Here is an 18,284-nt window from a genome sequence, read left to right on the forward strand (position 1 = left end):
GGGCACGTGCCAGCCATGCAGCTGCCGGGACAAGTACCCACGGGCCCTTGTGCCACACCCAGCAGCAAGTCCTTACGGCCTCCCTTGGGGTTTCCCGTCTGGGGGGTGCAGCTCACCTCCCCTGGGGGTGCCCAAAGCAGAGCCCAGGGCGGTGCCAGCAGCGGGCAGCGGGAGGCCAGGGCCCTTCACTGCCCTGTGGTCCTGGGACAGGGCAGACGCCCAGCCGGGGTGGGAGGCGGCACTCAAGCACCAGACAGCTTTTATTGGGGAGAGGGCTGCGTGGCTGCTCCCCCGCCCTCCCCCCAGAGGCAGGGGCCGGGCTGCTCACACCCACAGGTTCTGCAGCCGCCCCTTGCTGTCCTCTGGCCGCAGCTCGCCCCGCTCCTCCTGGGGGAACTGGCAACTGCAGGAATCCTCCGTGGGAGGCCCCCGGCCCGCAGCAGCGTCCTGGAGCAGCGGGCTCCCTGCGGAGGGCTGTGGTCAGCAGGCTGAGACCCCTCTCCGGGGGACCCCTACCCCCTCCCCAGGCACAGCTGACCTGGAAACCAGACGTGGGGCCGCCTCAGCTGCCAGAGGTGCAGGCTTAGCTGGGCCCCGACCAGGACCAGGATGCAAGCGGTCATGGCGAGGAGGGCCACAGACAGCCCGCTGTGCCCAGCAGCCGGCAGGAACCCGGGGACGCACACGGCGTCGTGGGTCCTGTTTCCCGGGAACACGGTGGAGAGCCCAAACTGGGAGCAGCTGAGGTACAGGTCGCAGCCAGGTCAGCCCACAGGGCTGCCCACACTGGAGGGTCAAGGGGCCCTCCCTGGAGGCGGCCCCCAGGACTCACTCTGCCCATGGCCTGCAGTGGCCCTCACTGCTCCCGGAGAAGCTTCCAGGTTCACAGTCCACACAGTCGAAGTTGAAGACGAAATTTCCTGCAGTCAGAGGGATGAGGTGGGGGCCCCAAGTAGATGAGGGTCACTCTCCAGCACCCGCACAAGGCCAGCCCTGCCTCCTTCTCAGAGCTGTGGGGTCCCCACTCTGGAGACTGAAGGCCGTGGCCCTGGGTTGGGGGGGAGGGAGGGGGGCAGAGAGGGTCTCCCCTGCGGTAAGAGGTGGGAAGCAGAGTCTTAAAACGCCAGGTCTAACCCAGAAGGCCACAGGAGGGGATGCTGGTGCCAGCCCACACCCCGTCACTCACCAGGGCCCTTCCCCAGGCCCCACACCCGGGGCCCTTCTTGCCCTCCTGAAGTGCCCAGATGCCAGGGCAGCTTCTGGTGGGACCAGGCGTGAGGCTGGGTGGGAACACCTATGAGCTGGGAGACCAGACAGAGACGGGGCTGGAGGGGGTGGGGAAGGTCTCAAAGACGCCCACAAGGCTGACCAGAGCCGGCATTAGCCCCTCTCCCCTCCCCTCGACCCTGGCTCCCACCGTGAGGCCGTGCCCGCTGGCCAGGGGGACAGGAGTGGTATATGCAGCTGCTGCAGCCAAGGTCCTTGCAGTGGTACTCCGGGGTGGCACAGGTGCAGTTCAGCTCGGGGCAGGCGTCCTGGGCTGCAGGAGTAAGGCAGACTCAGCGCGGGCCAGAGGCCCCTGCGCCGCACGCGCGCAGGAGACCTGGGTGCCTCCTTGCCGGCCCCGCGGCCCCCGCCTCACCCGTTGCACACGAGCGGCAGCAGCGCTTATTTGTCCCCGTGCCGCGCAGGGAGCTGCCGGGGCCGCAGAGCTGGGCCAGGCCGAGCGCGCACAGCAGCGCCAGAGCGCACAGCCCGCGCGCGCCCCTGGCCATGACGCCCGCCGCTCGCGCGCGCGCGCGCGCGCGGGAGCTTTAGGGGCTCTGGCCCGCCACGCCCCGCCGCGCCCCGCCGCGCCCCGCCACGCCCCGCGCGCCCCGCCACACCACGCCCCAACGCCCGCGCGCGCCCCAACGCGCCCCAACGCCCGCGCGCCCCGCCGCATCCCGCGCGTCACAACACGCCCCGCGCGCCCCGCCGCGCCCTCCCGCCCGCGCGCGCGGGGAAGCGGGCGCAGCTGTCGCCGAGCCTGGCCATGAGCTGCGCGGTGGTGGCGCATCGCCAGACCCGCGGGGCCTTGCGTGTGTTCAGGAACACACGGGTGCCCTCCGCGTCCCCTGTGTGGCTGGGAAACCAGAAGCTGAAAACAGGATGGATTTTAAAAAACACCGTCCTTCTGGCCACTGCAGGGAGGCCCTCCTGGCCTAGAGAGAAACGGGTCAGGCAGGATGTGGACCAGAGCAGACTGGGCTTGGGCTTGACCTGCACGCAGACGTACATATGAATACACACACACACACACACACACACACACACACACACACACACACGCCTGCAGGACAGTGGCAGCAGAAGCAGCTTGGGTCAGCAATGGCCAAGTGCAGTGAGATCCCTGTGCCCTGAGTCCTAGAGCCTGCAAATGACCCCGGGGGGAGGGGTCAAGGGACCCCCCAGCCTCCACTAAGGGTGTGCTGGGAAAGGCCTGCACCCTCCCACACCCCCTTTCATCTCAGATCCTTTCCCACCTCCAGCCTCCTGGGGCCTCTGGCCTGGTTTAGATTCACAGCTGCTCTTAGGGTTCATTCCAAGCCAGCCCCGAAGGGGGCTCTGTGGGGAGGCAGCCGCCCACATCTGCACTGCTGCCCCTGACCCCACAGTGCTCCCCACTTTGCAGCTGTCCACCTCTAGCCGGAGCCTGTCAGCTCTGGGGTCAGCCAAGGGGCGAAGGGGATCCCCGTGCCCCTGCTGTCCTGGGTTGTCCTTAGGACAGTGCTCCCGACCAGGAACTCCAGGGGCCCATGGGATCTGGCAGGCATCAGCAGCACCCCTGAGGGACACACACTTGGGGCTGGCAGAATGTGGAGTCCTGAGACCCAAGGGGATCATCTGTGTCTGCTCAGAGCCCTCCCTGTCTGCCCTCTCGCACCCGGGCTGGGCACTACAGACCCCACAGGCCTTGGCCGACTGACATACCCCCAAGCACTGAGACCCCCAGAGCAAGAACCTGCAGGGACTTTGGGGGGGTGCTTTTGTTGGGGGGCCACACCCAGTGATGCTCAGATTTTACTCCTGGCTCTGCACTCAGGGATCACTCTTGATGGTGCTCAGGGGACCACAGGAGATGCCGGGGATGGAACCTGGGTTGGCCACATGTAAGGCAAGTTCCCTCCCCACTGTCCTGTGGCTCTGACCCCAGAGGGGCCTCGGGCTGTGGGGCCCCGTCACTGCCCAGCCCGCAGTCCAGTCAGGGATGTTGGCTTGCAGAGATGGTTTATTGGGGCACATGTGGTGGGCCCCAGAGGCCCAGGGGCACTTAAAACAGTGCAGCGGGGGGGCCCCACGCCCCAAGGTCCCAGGGGACGCAGGCTCAGATCTTGGCCAGGCTGGAGTGGGCGTCTGCGTGCTCCTCCTGGACAGGGGTCCGGAAGCTGTTTCCACCTGGCGCGGGAGAGCAGAGTGAGGGTCCTCACCCTCCCAGGGCTGGCCAGCCCCGGGTGCCGACACTCACCTTGGGAGCTGGGGGTGCCGGGCAGCCGCCTCCAGAGCCGGCAGTGCAGGAGCAGGACCAGCAGAGCAGCCCCAGAGGCCAGGAAACCCAGGCCCAGGCCCAGAGCCAGAGCGCGGCCTGCCGGGAACAGCCCTGCCGAGGGCACAGACAGCTGGGAGCCGCTCCCCTCCCTCCTGGCCCTCGCCCCCCGCTCCACACTCCTGAGACCCTTACCCTTCGGGGGCTCTCTGGAGGGGCTGGAGGGACTCTGGGAGGGCAAGCTCTGGGTGCTCGTGGGGCTGGGGGTGTCTGCGGACTGTGTGGCTGTGGCATTCCTGTCGTCACAGATGCTGTCTTCACTGCTGCTGGCTGGCTGCAGGGTAGGCTTTCCTGCCAAGGAGCAGCTGGGGGGCCGAGGGGTGGGATGGGCACGGGAGGGGCCCCCATTCTCCTCCCACACCTCCCACGCCCAGAAATCCTGGCCTTCCTGCCCCCACCAGCACGGCACAAATAACAGGCTGCCCTGTCCCTGGCTGGCCGGGTCGGATGGAGGAGACGAGCCCAGGGGGGCCAGCTGGGCTCTGGGGAGGACAGGGGAGGCTGTGGGAGACAGGGACCCTCGATGGGTGGGGCCCCACTGAGCTGGTTCCAGCTCTCGTAAGAGCCCCCAGGCTCTTGGCCCGCCCGCCCTTGGCCCGGTTATGCTTCTCACTTGGTCCAGGGCTTGCAGGCCTGGTGATGACCGGGGGAGAAGTGTCCTGGGGGACAGGGGACACAGTCTGCAGGAGACAGCAGGACAGGACGCCTCAGCGTCTGCTGCCTGGACGTGCCCCGTGGCCCCGACTGGCTGGCTGCTGTCTCACGGCCCCCTGGCCCGTAGGCTCACCCGCTCCCAGCTTGTATCCGAGTCGGGGCTGCATGCCTGGCTGGCAGCTGCAGACGGTGTCGCGCGTGGACGTGCACTCCTGCTGCGTCCTGCTGCCGCTTCCTGGGGGACAGGGCAGCAGATTGGTGCAGAGGACAGGAGCCCAGGGTCTGCCTGCCCAGCCCCGCGCCCCAGGGGCGCCCTCACCAATGCCCCCTGAAGCTCCCCCAGGCACCCACACCCCCACCCCACGCCCCCAGCCATCCTTAGGGGTGGTGCTGGCTGCGCTGAGGCCGGCCACACTGCACTCACGGTGGAAACACTGCGTGCAGGGCTGGCACGGCTGGTAGTTGAAGGCCTCATTGTAGTAGCCGAGCTCGCACGGCTGACACTGCGTGTCTTCGTTGGCGTCACAGCGCTTCTTCATGCCGAAGCCTGAGGCAGGCAGCCCTGATCACCCTTCAGCACCTCCCAGCTCCCCTGGCTCTGCCCGGTGTCCCCGCGGGGCCAGCCTACTCACCTGGCTTACATTCCCGGCAGCACCTGCTGCCCCTCGGGTAGGTGGCCCCGGTACACTGCAGCCCGACCCCCTCGGCCAGCTGCAGCCCCAAGAGCAGGACCTGCAAGAGCCGGGGGGCTGTGCCGGGTGCCCCGGGCAGCCCCCTGGCCACCTGCATCCTTCCTGTGGTGCTGAGTGTGCGGTCAGGGCGGTGTGTTGGGTTTTTCCTTGCAGGATGTGGCTATAAGGGCTGCGGAGAGGGGAGGGCGGGAGGAGGAGGGACAAAGGAGAACTTGGGGGTGGGAACCCTGAAGCGCACCCATGCTCCTCGAGGCTGGTGCCACTGATGGGCGGGGGAGTCTGGGTGCCCTTCACAGGGGCCTTCTGGTGCCACCATCCAGGGGGTCCTCAGCCTGAGAGCCTCAGACACCCCTAGGGAAGAGACCTCTGACCTCTGACCCCTGTCTGAAGCGCCCTGGTGGAATAGGGACACACGAGTGGCCGGCAGCTGGGAGTGGGCAGAGCCCGTGGTTATGCAGGAGGTGGGAGTCAGGGCCCGCCTGTGCGGAGCCCCCGTGTGGACACAGGCTCCAGGTCCAAGTGCAGGCAGGATGAGACACAGGGACTTGGGGATTCAGGTGCCCCCACCCTGAAAGCCGGCCCTGGCCTGGACGGCTGCAGGGGGCTGTACGGCCATCCCCGGGCCACTCCTGTGGACGGAACGTGGGTGCGGGAGCCTCTGAGGAGAAACTCAGCGGACGTGAACAGGAGGCCCACACCCTGAGACCTGCACCGGCCCCACCGGCCTGCCTCTTCCCAGGGGCCCTGGACTCCTGGCACATGACAGACATGCGCACACGTGTGCACGGTGCAACTGAGCACATATACTGTAGGCATGTGCAAGGGTGCATACAGTAAAACGCGTCCACAGTACGCTCATCGATACACGACACATGTTGCTCACTCGTGCCTATCTACAGCAGCACACGCATGTCACCTCTGCGCCACTCAGCATAGACACACATGCAGCTCCCACCAGCCTGAGCCGGAGGATCTGCTGAGTCGTCAGCTGAGAAGTTTCAGGTGGGGGCGGCGCCGGAATTTCCCTCCGACCACACAGGTGAGGCACTTCCTCGGGGCCACCTTTGGGGAATTCCACAGGGTGCTGCCAGCAAGGTGGACACGGCGGCGTGGCAGGGCCCACCCGTGGCAGTGAGCTGAGTAAGGAGCGGTTTGTGGAGACCGGCTCCCCTCTGCAGCCCGGATGGGTGGCTGGGCCGGAGCCGCCTGCCAGTGCCATCCACTGCCACAAGGGCCAGAGCCGGGCAGGCTGAGGGTTGGTGCCCAGAGCCCCTCTGCACTACCGCTCCCGAACCCAGCCCGCGGGCAACTGCCAGGTGAGCTGATCCCTCAGTGTGGCCCAGGGATGAGCCGGCGGGCCGAGAGACAGGAGTGCGGGCTCCAGGCCACGTGATCTCCTTCCTCCCCCACTGCCCAAGCTCAGGCACACCTGACCCCATGGAGGGGGAGGGTTGCCTGCAGGGACAAGGCCTCGTGTCACCCCCCTCACTTCACTCTGGAGCCCAGACCCCCACCCTCGCCCTGGAGACCCCCACGAGCTGCCTCTTTTGCTGCTGCGTGCACACATGCCCCAGCCCCTGGCCCAATTCCCCCACGCAGCTGCAGTCGGTGGGTCCCAGGGCTCAGAGCTGGGGGGGGGTCCCGAGATTACCCACCCCCACCCCCACCGGCCCTGAAAGCCACCAGCCCACGAACGATCCAAATTATTTTGTGTTTTTATCATCAAAGAAATGCAACTGGGAGGAAAAGGCAGCTCTATTTGAACGTGAATCAGCTAACTCTGGCCACCGTGTCTCCGTTCCCGTGGATGGACACTGGGATGGACAGCCCCCAGTACCCGGGGGCCTGCTGCGGACAGGGGCACCCAAAGCCTCCCTGTTCGACTCCACTGTCAGTTCTCCCGGGACCAGCAGGAGCCGCTGTGCCCGTGGCCTCAGCCCACCACGGGGCCGGCTTGGAGTGCAGGAGGCGGCCTCAGAACTCCTCGTGCACGTTGCGGGCATAGTCCACCAGCTTGCTGCCTGTGAAGAACTCGCTGTACTTCAGCACCTCCTCGGGCTCCAGGTGCTGGTTCTGGTTCTCGTCTGCGATGGCGATCATCTGCTTGGCCTCGTTGAGAGCGCTGTACTCGTTCATGGGGTCCATGTAGCTCTGCAAGGCTCCCAGTCAGCCCTGCCGTCCAGCCCCACCCAGCAGCCCGTGCCCACACCCAAGACTGACCCATGACCAGCCGAGCAAAGTCCCCCTGCTGAGCCCTACGTGGCCAGAGCTACAGGGCAGGAGTCTGGGCGGGCCCCGAGGCCTGGGAATGTTCCGGATGTGACTCGGCCAGCCTGCCATCAGCACAGTATGTGCGACATGTTGCTACCCGTCCTCACTGGGGTGTCCCCTACCACAGAAGAAGAGGAGGACCCACAGCTGGGGCACAGAGGGTACGAGCCACAGCACCTGAGGAGCCGCCCCCAGGCCCCTACGGCGGCCCACAGAGCATGACTGACTTCTCAGCACCAAGTGAGCAAACGAGGCTGCAACCTGGGGCCCACGGAGTGCCCAGTACCCAGCACTCAGCTCGACTTCCTGCCGCCTTTCCTCAGCGACAGCTAGAGCCTTTCCACAGGGCCCCTTGGCGAGGCCCCCCAGCCCCCGCGTGCCCCTGCACCTCCAGCTCCTCCATGGTCACAATCCCGTTGTGGTCGGCATCGATGAGCTCCTCAAACTCACGCTTCCTGTCTCTGACCCAGTGGTCGTCGATGTCCTGGCCCTGCTGGTTCTCCACGGTGCCCACGGGCAGGGAGATGAACTCGGACAGGGACAGAAGCTTGTCTCCGTCCTGGTCTGCAAGAAGGAAGGAGCAGCGTTAGCACCTCTGGGGGCCCAGCCGCAGCCTGACCCCGGTGGCCGGGAGCAGCCCCGCCAGGCCTCACCCAGGTCCCGCACGATCTCCTTGACCATGAACTTCAGCATGCCACGGCTGTGCTCGGGGTGCAGGAAGGACAAGAACTCATCCTCGGTCAGCAGCAGGTCCGAGGGGGGGTTGTCCGCCTGGTACCAGCGGTCCTTGAGGTTCTCCAGGACTTCCTGTGCTGAGAGGGGAGCAGCATAGGCACCCAGCACTCCGACACCTGCCGGAAGCTTCCACAGGGTCGCCACCCCCAGCACCCGGGACCACCGGCTGTCTCGTGCTGGGCGCAGAAGGGCAGAAACAATGAAGGCCTGCATGCAGTCCCCACACGGGCCAGCAGGCGTCTCTGCACCCAGAGGGGTCCCCAGGGCTCAGGGGCACCCAGCTACAGGTTGTCCCATGGGGACACTGCTTGCATCCACCTGTCCAAGAGGGCTGAGGGTGCTGGCTGGCCATCAGGGACAAGCCAGCAGGGAAGCCACATGCTGCCCCCGGGCTCTGACAGTGCCTCTCGAGTCACCCTCAGATGGGGACATCCCCACAGAGGCCCCCAGGGAGCCTCCAGGAGCTCCAGGACATGTCCACAGGACAGACGGGCTGACCCTCACTCTGGGAAGCAGGCTTGTGGCCACAAAGGGCAACCTAAAGGGACAGCACGGTGGGAGCACCCAGCACTGAGACCCCTGCCCCACGACTCTACCCACAGCCCCGGGTACACCACAGGGTGGGGAGCACAAACTGCCAAGACCAGAGGTACCCCAGGCAAATCAAAGGTGGACAGCAAGAGGCCACATCCCAGCAGCCGGAACAGCCGAGCTCCTCGCCTCATGGCTGGCCTCAGGGACACTGCAGCCCTGTCCCTCCGCGCGCACACCGTGCAGCCCACCAGGGAGGGCCCGTGAGAACCACCTGGCTTCTGGCTGTCGCCCAGCCCAGCCTGACACCAAGGGGCCATGAGCCCTGCCGCTGCCCACTGCAGTCCACGGCATAGCCATGTGGCCACACCTGGAGATGCAGGAGACACTCTGGGTAGCATCTGAGCCCCACCTGTGGCCAGGGCAGCGGGGATGTCCTGCTGATGTCCCACCTGATGGGCAGAGCAGCACGCGGGCACAGGCGGGACACCCACATGGGCGCTCCACACGGCTGCTCACAACCCCCGAGAGTGCCTGCACCCTGCACTGCCCAGGCTACTGGGCGGGACCCCGGCTCGAGACAGGAAGGCCCGGCATGCGGATCCCCCAGCACAGCGACCGCAGTGGGAGAGGAGCCACGTGTGCGAGCTGCAGAGCAACACGTAGCCCGCGACTCCCACAGGACCACGGCCCACAGCTCATGGGAGTGGGGACGGTCCCAGGGGCGAGGGATTCTCAGCCATGCTGGACGCGGCCTCCCGCACCCACACCCCCAGAAACCATAAAGGGGCTTGGCCTGACTTGCGGCTTGGGGCACATCCCACACCCTCCCATTCCTGCCCAGGGCCAGACACTCACTCTCCTCGTCCACCTTCAGCTCCTCGTGGTTCCTCATCTTCTCGGCCACTTCCCTCTCATCATGGCCTTTGCTCACCAAGAACTTCACCTTGTACTCATCCCATGACACGCGGCCTGCGGGACACCGGCCCACCAGATCAGGGGACCGACCCAGCAAGGCGGCCGCGAGCAGCTGGGACACCGAGCTGCTCAGTCGTGCCGCCTTGTAGACAGGGAGTCACACAGGCCACCGGGGGCCAGGGCAGCAGGGAGGGTGCACGCTGCACCGGGCCCCCAGACGAGACAGCCACAACCAGGGGCAGCTGTAGGAAACTCCCAGATGCACCCCCACCACACCCGTGCCCACACCCACCCACACACACGCACCCACTGAGGGACCCTCTACCCACCCATATGCCCACACCCACTCCCACACCTGTACCCACACACCCACACATCTGCACCCCCCACATCCACACCTATACCCACTCCCACACCCACATCTGTACCCACACACTCCCATATCTGCACCCACTGAGGGACCCCCCATACACACCCCATACCCACTCCCAACACCCACACCCGTATACCAGCACACACCCGCACCCACTCACAAACACACCTGTACACACACACACACACCCACAACTATACCCACACCCACACCCACTGAGGGACCACCCCCACTGCCACAGCTGCCTGCAAAGCCAGCTGGGCTGTGCCTCCCACCTGCTTCCCGTCCCAGGTCCCTGGGCTGGCTGGGCCCCACCTCACCATCCCCATCGGGGTCCACCGCACGGAAGTGTGCCCGGCTCTCCTGCACAGCCTCCCGCAGGTGCTCGGCAGACTTGGCCATGATCCAGCGCTGCATCTCCTGGGCACTGATCCTCCTGTCGGTGTCGGCATCCACCCTGCAGGCACGGGACAGAAGCATGTGACCAGCAGCTCCAGGCCACGGGGACACGTGGGGGACATCTGGGGGACAGACAACCTTCAGTCCCACCTTCACTCAGCTGGAGCCCCACAGTAAGTGGACCATGCTGGCGTGACCCGGCTGAGGACACCTGATGGGGGTGAAGAGCCGGAGCAGCCAGTCCACGAGGTGGCCCAACCACAGGCCCGAGGTCCTGAGACGGGGGAACCGAGGGATGCCCTGTGCACTGTCTGCCTGTCTGGGGGCCCTGAGCTCAGGGAAATCGTCAAGACATGGCCAGTGGCTCAGGTGGTGCCAGCAAGAGCTGGCAGCTGTGTGGGAATGCCCAGCCCTGCTACTGAGGGCTTTGGGGCGTGGCCAGGCTACAGTGGGCACCAGGCACCGCTGACCCAGGGAGCCTCCTTCACCATGGGCAGCGGGGAGCTGGGCCCATGGGCACTACAGCCCTACCCCAAGTCAGGGAAAGTCACACCCACCTGCACCTCAAAGTCCTCAGGGCCCTCGCAGCCTGTCCTGGCGGTCCTCAGGGCCTCCTCCCAGGCCCTCCACCACAAGGCCTGTGACCTAGACCCTGCCCTGCAAGAAGGCCCCAGTGACCTGTGTCCCATGGTCCCCATGTTCTATGCCCTATCCTGTGCCCGCTTTGTCCCATGTCCCATGCCCACTGCCTCGTGCTGGCATCTCAGTGAGCTCAATGCACACGTGGCCCATATGTGCCTATGGCATGTGTTCAAGGCACATGGAATCACCACCCATTCAATAACACGTGATACCTGTGTGCTCACTGCACACAGGTGATCTGTATGTGTTCACATACACGTGGAACATGTGATCTCTGTTAATGGAACAGGTGATCTCTGTTTAAGTTCAATGCACATCTGATGGGGCCGGAACAACAGCACAGTGGATAGGACATTTGCCTTTCACACAGCTGACCTGGGTTCGATCCTTGGCATCACATATGGTCTCCCAAGCACCGCCAGGAGTAATTCCTGAGTGCAGAGCCAGGAGTACCCCTAAGCATCGCCAGGTGTGACCCCCCCAAAAGCCAAAAAACAATGTATGTATGATTGCCATGCGCTCACACAACCATATTCGTGACACACATGATCTCTGCATGCTCACACACACGTGACTGTGTGTACACGGCACAGGGGACCTTGAGTGTGCTCAATGAGCATGTGGTGAGTGTGCTTGTACAGCATAGACCATCAGTGTGTGCACGGCACGTGTGAGCCACGCAGACTCCTTGTGCGCGTGGACAGGCAGGGCCGGTGCCTACTTGGAGAAGATGACCATCAGCTTCCGCCTGCTCTTGCGCGGCTCGGCGTCCTCCTCAAACCCGTCCGTGTCCTTCCCCAGGAACACCTCCTGATGGAAGTCCTTGTTGAGGTGCCCGTCCAGCTCGAGCTTCACCCCGTTCAGGTGGTCAGGCGGTAGGATCTCGTTCTCGTCTCTGCTGGTTCGCTCCCGAGCAGAAGAGTGGTTGGCAGGCCGTGCAGATGCGTCCATCAGCAGGACGAGCCCCAAGAGCCAGAGGCAGCGAGGAACCGGGCTGCGGAGTCTGCACGCCATGGCCGCTGTGGGCTGTGGCAGGAGCTGGGGAGGGAGGCGGACAGGTGAGGAAGTGTGGCCGGCTGCATCAGAGCACCAGCCCCCAGGAATGAGCAGGCTCTGCCCTCAGCCCACCTGTGCACTCGCAGGCCCCCGGCGGACACTGAGGGCGGACGCCGAGCTGCTGTCCGACAGAAGCCGGCGCACCCTTCCCGGAGAGACGGCTTCTGCAGGCGAGGGAAGCCTGGGTCAGGGGTGCCCTGGGCACGCGCCCGCCCTTCTCTCGCGCCCGGGGCAGACAACGGGGCTCAGCCCAAGCCCGGGCCCTGCCACACCCGGGCCCTGCCCCTCCAGACCCCGGTGACCTTGGTTCCATCCCCCGACACTGCCCCCGCCCCCGGTTTCCTACAAAGCAGGAAGCCACCGCCTCGCCCAAGACCTGGGCAGGCATCCCGGAGGAGCAGCCGTCCACCCCGGCAGCGGCCCCTCCCGCCTCCCCACGGCGCTGACCCCGCGCGAGCGTGCACGGGCGGGTCCCCACGCGCCCACGGGGGGGCGTACACGCGGCCCGTCCCCGGGCCGGGAACGCGGCCACCGGCGCCTGCCGGGCCCCACCTGCGCCCGTCCGGCGGGGCCCCGCGACCCCGGGTGCGGCGAGCGCCACGGAGACTCCCGAGCCGCCAGCGGGCGCGCAGGGCCCGGGCAGGGGCGGCAGCAAGCGCCGGCGACGGGCGCCCCCGCGGCCCGCCGGCCCCGCACTCACCCGCGGCGACCCCGACGCCCCGGCCGGCCCGCTCAGGCCGCCGCCATCTTCCTTCCGGGCAGAGGCGGGCCCGGCGCCGGCACCGCCCGGGCGGGGCGGGGCGCCGCCATCTTGCTTCCGGGCGGAAGTGGCGCGCGCGGCCACGTGACGGGGCCCGCGACGGCGCCTGCGCGGCGCCCCGCCCGGCCCGCCATGAAGCTGCCGCGGCGCGCGTGGCGGCACCGCGCGGCGCTGGCCCTGGGCGGCCTGGCGCTGGGCGGTGCCGCGCTGCTGTACCTGGCGCGCTGCGCGGCCGACGCCCCCCGCGCCGCGTCCGTGCCCACGCCCGCCGCCGCCGCCTTCCTGGCCGTGCTGGTGGCCAGCGCGCCGCGCGCGGCCGAGCGCCGCGCCGCCATCCGGAGCACGTGGCTGGCGGCGGCGCGGCGCGGGCCGCCCGGGGCCGTGTGGGCGCGCTTCGCCGTGGGCACGCGCGGCCTGGGCGCCGGCGAGCGGCGCGCGCTGGAGCGCGAGCAGGCGCGCCACGGGGACCTGCTGCTGCTGCCCGCGCTGCGCGACGCCTACGAGAACCTCACGGCCAAGGTGCTGGCCATGCTCAGCTGGCTAGACGAGCACGTGGCCTTCGAGTTCGTGCTCAAGGCGGACGACGACTCGTTCGCGCGGCTGGACGCGCTGCTGGCCGAGCTGCGCGCGCGCGACCCCGCGCGCCGCCGCCGCCTCTACTGGGGCTTCTTCTCGGGCCGCGGGCGCGTGAAGCCGGGGGGCCGGTGGCGCGAGGCCGCCTGGCAGCTCTGCGACTACTACCTGCCCTACGCGCTGGGCGGCGGCTACGTGCTCTCTGCCGACCTGGTGCACTACCTGCGCCTCAGCCGCGCCTACCTACGCGCCTGGCACAGTGAGGACGTGTCGCTGGGCGCCTGGCTGGCGCCCGTGGACGTGCAGCGCGAGCACGACCCGCGCTTCGACACCGAGTACCGGTCCCGCGGCTGCAGCAACCAGTACCTGGTCACGCACAAGCAGAGCCCGGAGGACATGCTGGAGAAGGCGCGCACGCTGGCCCGCCTCGGCCGCCTGTGCGAGCACGAGGTGCAGCTGCGCCTGTCCTACGAGTACGACTGGTCGGCGCCGCCGTCACAGTGCTGCCAGCGAAAGGAGGGCATCCCCTGAGCATCCCCTGTGCCGGACGGGGGCCGGCGCCGCGCCCACCGCCCGCTGCCCCGGAGACGCCTGCGCCCGGCCCTGCGGGGCCACCCCGTGGCCTGTATTCTGCGCGAGTTCCCTGTGAATGTGAGGCTGACCCGCTGCGCTTGGCGCCTCCCGTGCGACTTGATGTAAACGAGAGTGATGGAGTGGGAGCCTGTGGGCTCGGTGCTCTCTTTAAATTATTGAAGAAAAGGCTTGTCTTCCAGCCCTTGGAACGCTGTGTCTGTTTGCAAGAGCGCAGGTCCCTGTAGCAGCAGGAGGTGGAAGGGGGAAGAATCTGAGGACTGCCCGGGCCCATCGCTCTTTGTAAGCCCCGCTGTCAGACTTCCCTTTTAAGGTGCTCCTGGGCGCTCAGCTGTTACGCAGAGCCTGGGCTGGAGTTCAGGAATCCAAACCCTTGCAGGTCCTTAAGAGGGTCTCCAGATTCCATTTGAATAACAGGCTTTGTTGGCTGGTAAGTCCCAGACAAGGACACAAGGCCTGGTGTCCAGCCTGTGGCCGCCCTTTCTGACCTCAGTGCTGGTCCTGGGAAACTGGACAGTGAAGGGCCTCATGGGGGCCATGGGAGAAGTGTGGCCTGGGAGGTCACCACCTTTTGTCTGGGCCCACTGCTGGGGTAACAGTCCCTGGCCACTGGCCCACGTGCTCATGCGGCTGTCCGCTCCCGTGGCTGTGGCCATATCCTCAAGCTGGAAGTTGGAACCAGGGTGCCAGCAAGGCCACTCTAGCTTCCCCTTCCGTGGACCATCCTAATGACCTCATTTGACCTGGTCACCTTCCAGAGGTCATCACACTGGGGCCTTCGGACAGATTAGGGGAACACAACCAGTCTGGCAGCAGGCCTGGGGAATCTTTAAGGTGGAAGAAGGGGATATGTGGCCAGTGGCCTGCCTGGCTCACGCCTGTCTCACGGAGCCTGAGCAGAGGCCCGAGTGAGTGTCCAAGCTAAGGGTGACAGAATGAGGTGCTGGGTGACATGTAGAGAGGCCTGTGGAAGCTGGACAGTGCAGGCTTGACCCTGTCCTGGTCCATGAGCCCCAGGAGCAGAAGCCCTCACCCTGCCAAGAAACTCTGGGTCCAGGCGTGGGGGTGGGGACTGTGGGGTGAGCCTATGTGTGTCCCGTGTCGGAAACGTTCAGGACAGAGCAGGCCCACCTCAGCTTGCCCATTCGCACCCCACACCGCAGGGGAGCTGATGCCAGGACTCAGGACACGTGGATGCCCACAAAGACAGACCCCTTCCTAGAGTGGCTCACGCCACCAGCTCACCCTCTGACCTGTGTAGGTGAGACCAAGCTGCACAGGACAGGGCCTGCCCTCTCCAAGCCTCTGTTTCTGTCCACTCCAGTTTCCTCTTGCCCTGGTACCTTCCTCTAACCCTGCAGAGGTCAGTGGCTGTGCTGGACCAGGGCAGCAGAAAGTGAGACCCTAGAACAGCTTGCAAGGAATGTTCTAGAACACAGGACCTCTCTTTTTCCAGTTCGTGGCCTGCCTTAGTGTCTGCCTCTCCTTAGTGTCTGCCTGTGCCCTCCCTTGCAGAGCACCAGGGCCGTGTCACCCATCAGATATGGTACCCATCAAGCACCAGGAGGTCCTGTCCTGGGAACTTGGGTCCTGTCCCCAAGCCCTGGCAGAAGGCAGGCGCAGGATGGGACATGTGGCACCAGCCTCACCCTTGCCCACAGGCTGACCTGGTTCTTCTCAAGGAGGCTCACGAAACCAAGTTCTTTGGCCAAAGCCCCAGAGCCTAAGAAAAGGAGATGCTCTGAAAGAATCGCAAGTGGGACAAATCTCCAGAGAACAATGTTTAATTTCTAGGACATTCTTGCATTAAAGTGATATTGATAGGAGGTGGGCAGTGCCATGGGATGGGGCTGGATGAGCCGGGAGAGACCTGGGACCTGATCTAGGGACGGAAGCTTCCCACACCTGGCCTGGATGTGCTGGCCCATGTTTTCTTCTCTAGCTGAACTCTGCCTGGTGCCTGAGAAACTCCCTTTCCCTTTCTCACTCCCAGCTGCATGTGAGGCTGGTCAACCTAGGTACGATCCCCAGTACCCCGTTTGGTCCCCAAGGCCTGCCAGGAGTGATCTCTGAGCACTGACACGTGTGGCCCCTAAAACAAAAATAATTTTCTAACAAGCACTGTGAAAAAATTTTTGGGCCAGAGCAATAGTACGGCAGGTCGGGCATTTGCCTTGCACACGGCAGACCCACGTTTGATCCCTGGCACCCCCTCTGCTCCCACGTCACCACTAGGAGTAAGGAATCCTGAGTGCAGAGCCATAACCCTTGAGCATTGCTGGGTATGATTCAAAACAAATTAAAAAGTTAAGATGCTGACAGAGCTAATCAAATACAGACATACTGGGTTCCTGGAAGCAGCCCTGTTCAGTCAGGGCCCAGCTGCCCTGCAGAGGTCAATGGCTGGCCCTGATGCTGCCCCATCACCTTGGATCTGGGTCAAGATCTCCCTACCCACTGCCCTACACCCCAAGCCCTTCCTAGCTGCCATATGGCCATAGTCGGGGGTGAGCACTGCAGAAGGGCCCTAGACACCACCTGCAGGAGGCAGCAGAGACAGGCCAGAGGGAGCAGGAGACTCCGCTGCCTCGCCCAAGCCCAGGGAAGGCGCCAACACACAGCACCGGGGGCTTCCAGCTGCCCCTCAGGCTTTGCTGCCTCCCCTTGGCAGCATCTTAGCCCAGAACCACACGGCGCACGGCTGCCCAGAGCACCACACTGGGCACTGGGAGGCAACACCTTGCTGCAGGAGCCCTGGGGGCTGCCAGGTCTGTGAGGAAGCCACTGCGTTCCTCCCCAGAGGGGCCAGAATGCTCGTGGCTGGAGAGCTGTCTCGCCCTGGAGCCGAGGGCAGGGCCACCAGGCCTGGCCTCCTGTGTCCCGGGTCTCTGTGGGGCCACTTCCCGGCCCCTCCAAGGTCTTCGAGGCTGGAGAACAGAACAAGGCTTCCACCCCCCTTTCTTCGGGGCCAGGGGCCACCCAACCAGCCTGTGGCCTCCAGTTATGGCCTTTGCCAGGCCCAGCACCTTCGACTGTCTCAGAAGCCTCAGCATCAGCCCCCATGGGCCACCAGCCTGAGGGGCCCAGCCTGTGCTGGGGACACAGCACTGCAGAACGCTGCCTCCCTCCCCAAGAGCACCAGGGGTCTGAGCCCGGTCAGCAGGCATCATGGTGGTGGTCAACAGGGCGAGCACATCAGGAAACAGGAGCCGGTAGCCTGAGTGCCCAGGACGCAGGGAGAGGGAGGCAGCCAGCACCAACCTGGCCACGAAGGATGGGCCCGCTCCCCCCATTCATTAACCACCCCCCGCCTGCAGGCACCTTCCCCCCAGGTCTCAGCGGGTGGCGCTGGGGGGTGCAGGAGTCTACTCGCTCCCCCTCCCCCCTGCTGCAGCATAGTGGAAGGAGGTGGGTCCCGCCTCCTGCTAACCCTGACCTGACCCAGTGCAGTGACCTCGGAGAGGCCAGCCAGGCCCGCCCCATCCTTCTGGCTGCTGCCCGTGGGGCCTTGCACCCTCATCAGGGGTGATGGATGGATGGTGGACAGCTTTACCCCTGCTAGGCATTGCCAGCTGGGTGCCTGGGGGTGTGTCCAAGCTGCTGAGGTCCGACCTGCTGCCCAGGGTGCCCCCCCTCGACAGGGACAAAGGTGGAGTGAGGGTGGGGCCCAGCTAAGTCTGCTCCTGTACCCCCTTTCTGCTCCATCTGCAACCCCCATGCACCATCAGACGCTTGTGTGTGTGTCTGTATGTGTGTGTGTGTGAAACTGCGTGTCTGTGACCATGTCTGTAAGATTGTGTCTGGGGACTGCATGTGTCCGTGTGACTGATTGTGAGTGTCTGAAACTATCTATGACCGTGTAACTGTCTCTGTGTGTGAGACTGTGTGTTTTGATGTGACTGAGTCTGTGTCTATATCTGTGTAAGTCTGTGTGACTGTGTGTCTGTGTTTAAGGCTGTGTCTGTGTCACTGTGTGTAACTAAGTCTGTGACTATGTGTACTGTGGATCTGTGTGTCTATGTGACCGTGTGTCTGTGTGACTGTGTGCTGTGTCTGTGTCACTGTGTGTAACTGAGCCTGTGACTGTGTACTATGGGTCTGTGTCACTGTGTGTAACTAAGTCTGTGACTGTGTACTGTGGATCTGTGTCTATGTGACTGTGTGTCTGTGTCACTGTAACTAAGTCTGTGACTGTGTGTACTATGGGTCTGTGTGTCTGTGTGACTGTGTGTCTACGTCTATGGCTGTGTGTGTCTGTGTGACTGTGTGTAACTAAGTCTGTGACTATGTGTACTGTGGGTCTGTGTGTCTGTGTGACTGTGTGGTGTGTCTGTGTCACTGTGTAACTAAGTCTGTGACTGTACGTAATACCATGTGTGTTTGTGTCACTGTGTGTAACTAAGACCGTGACTGTGTGTACTATGGATCTGCGTGTGTGTGACTGTCCATGTGACTGTGTGCTGTGTCACTGTGTATGTCACTGTGTGTGTAACTAAGTCTGTG

At 64.8% G+C, this 18,284-nt stretch overlaps 4 protein-coding genes across 7 annotated transcripts; 1 reads left to right on the top strand and 3 right to left on the bottom strand.

The window, feature by feature from the left end:
- Window positions 1-287: 287 nt before the first annotated feature.
- Window positions 288-1,822, bottom strand: TNFRSF18 (TNF receptor superfamily member 18). Its single transcript, XM_055140269.1, has 5 exons — window positions 1,643-1,822; window positions 1,418-1,540; window positions 833-920; window positions 539-741; window positions 288-464 (listed from the first exon to the last, which is right to left on the bottom strand). The coding sequence occupies exons 1-5, from the start codon at window positions 1,773-1,775 to the stop codon at window positions 325-327; spliced, it is 687 nt and encodes a 228-aa protein (XP_054996244.1). The 5' UTR covers window positions 1,776-1,822; the 3' UTR covers window positions 288-324.
- Window positions 1,823-3,284: 1,462 nt separating this feature from the next.
- TNFRSF4 (TNF receptor superfamily member 4) lies at window positions 3,285-6,475 on the bottom strand. Its single transcript, XM_055139536.1, has 7 exons — window positions 4,873-6,475; window positions 4,665-4,787; window positions 4,374-4,475; window positions 4,200-4,266; window positions 3,722-3,891; window positions 3,509-3,640; window positions 3,285-3,438 (listed from the first exon to the last, which is right to left on the bottom strand). The coding sequence occupies exons 1-7, from the start codon at window positions 5,027-5,029 to the stop codon at window positions 3,368-3,370; spliced, it is 822 nt and encodes a 273-aa protein (XP_054995511.1). The 5' UTR covers window positions 5,030-6,475; the 3' UTR covers window positions 3,285-3,367.
- Window positions 6,476-6,629: 154 nt separating this feature from the next.
- On the bottom strand, window positions 6,630-12,942 carry SDF4 (stromal cell derived factor 4). Of its 4 annotated transcripts, none has more exons than XM_055140276.1 (8): window positions 12,834-12,942; window positions 11,930-12,021; window positions 11,523-11,839; window positions 10,081-10,217; window positions 9,328-9,441; window positions 7,857-8,015; window positions 7,592-7,767; window positions 6,630-7,083 (listed from the first exon to the last, which is right to left on the bottom strand). In XM_055140276.1, exons 3-8 carry the CDS (start codon window positions 11,813-11,815, stop codon window positions 6,907-6,909), a joined length of 1,056 nt encoding a protein of 351 aa, XP_054996251.1. In that variant the 5' UTR covers window positions 11,816-11,839; window positions 11,930-12,021; window positions 12,834-12,942; the 3' UTR covers window positions 6,630-6,906. The 4 variants fall into 4 exon arrangements, with proteins under 4 accessions (XP_054996251.1, XP_054996249.1, XP_054996250.1 ...); XM_055140274.1 differs by lacking the exon at window positions 12,834-12,942 and adding an exon at window positions 12,558-12,735; XM_055140275.1 differs by lacking the exon at window positions 12,834-12,942 and adding an exon at window positions 12,410-12,551.
- On the top strand, window positions 12,735-13,962 carry B3GALT6 (beta-1,3-galactosyltransferase 6). The gene has a single exon (XM_004607165.3). The coding sequence runs from the start codon at window positions 12,750-12,752 to the stop codon at window positions 13,719-13,721; it is 972 nt and encodes a 323-aa protein (XP_004607222.3). The 5' UTR covers window positions 12,735-12,749; the 3' UTR covers window positions 13,722-13,962.
- The last annotated feature ends 4,322 nt before the right edge of the window (window positions 13,963-18,284 follow it).

This window comes from Sorex araneus, chromosome 5 (genome assembly GCF_027595985.1).
Source record: "Sorex araneus isolate mSorAra2 chromosome 5, mSorAra2.pri, whole genome shotgun sequence".
NCBI classification, from domain to species: domain Eukaryota; kingdom Metazoa; phylum Chordata; class Mammalia; order Eulipotyphla; family Soricidae; genus Sorex; species Sorex araneus.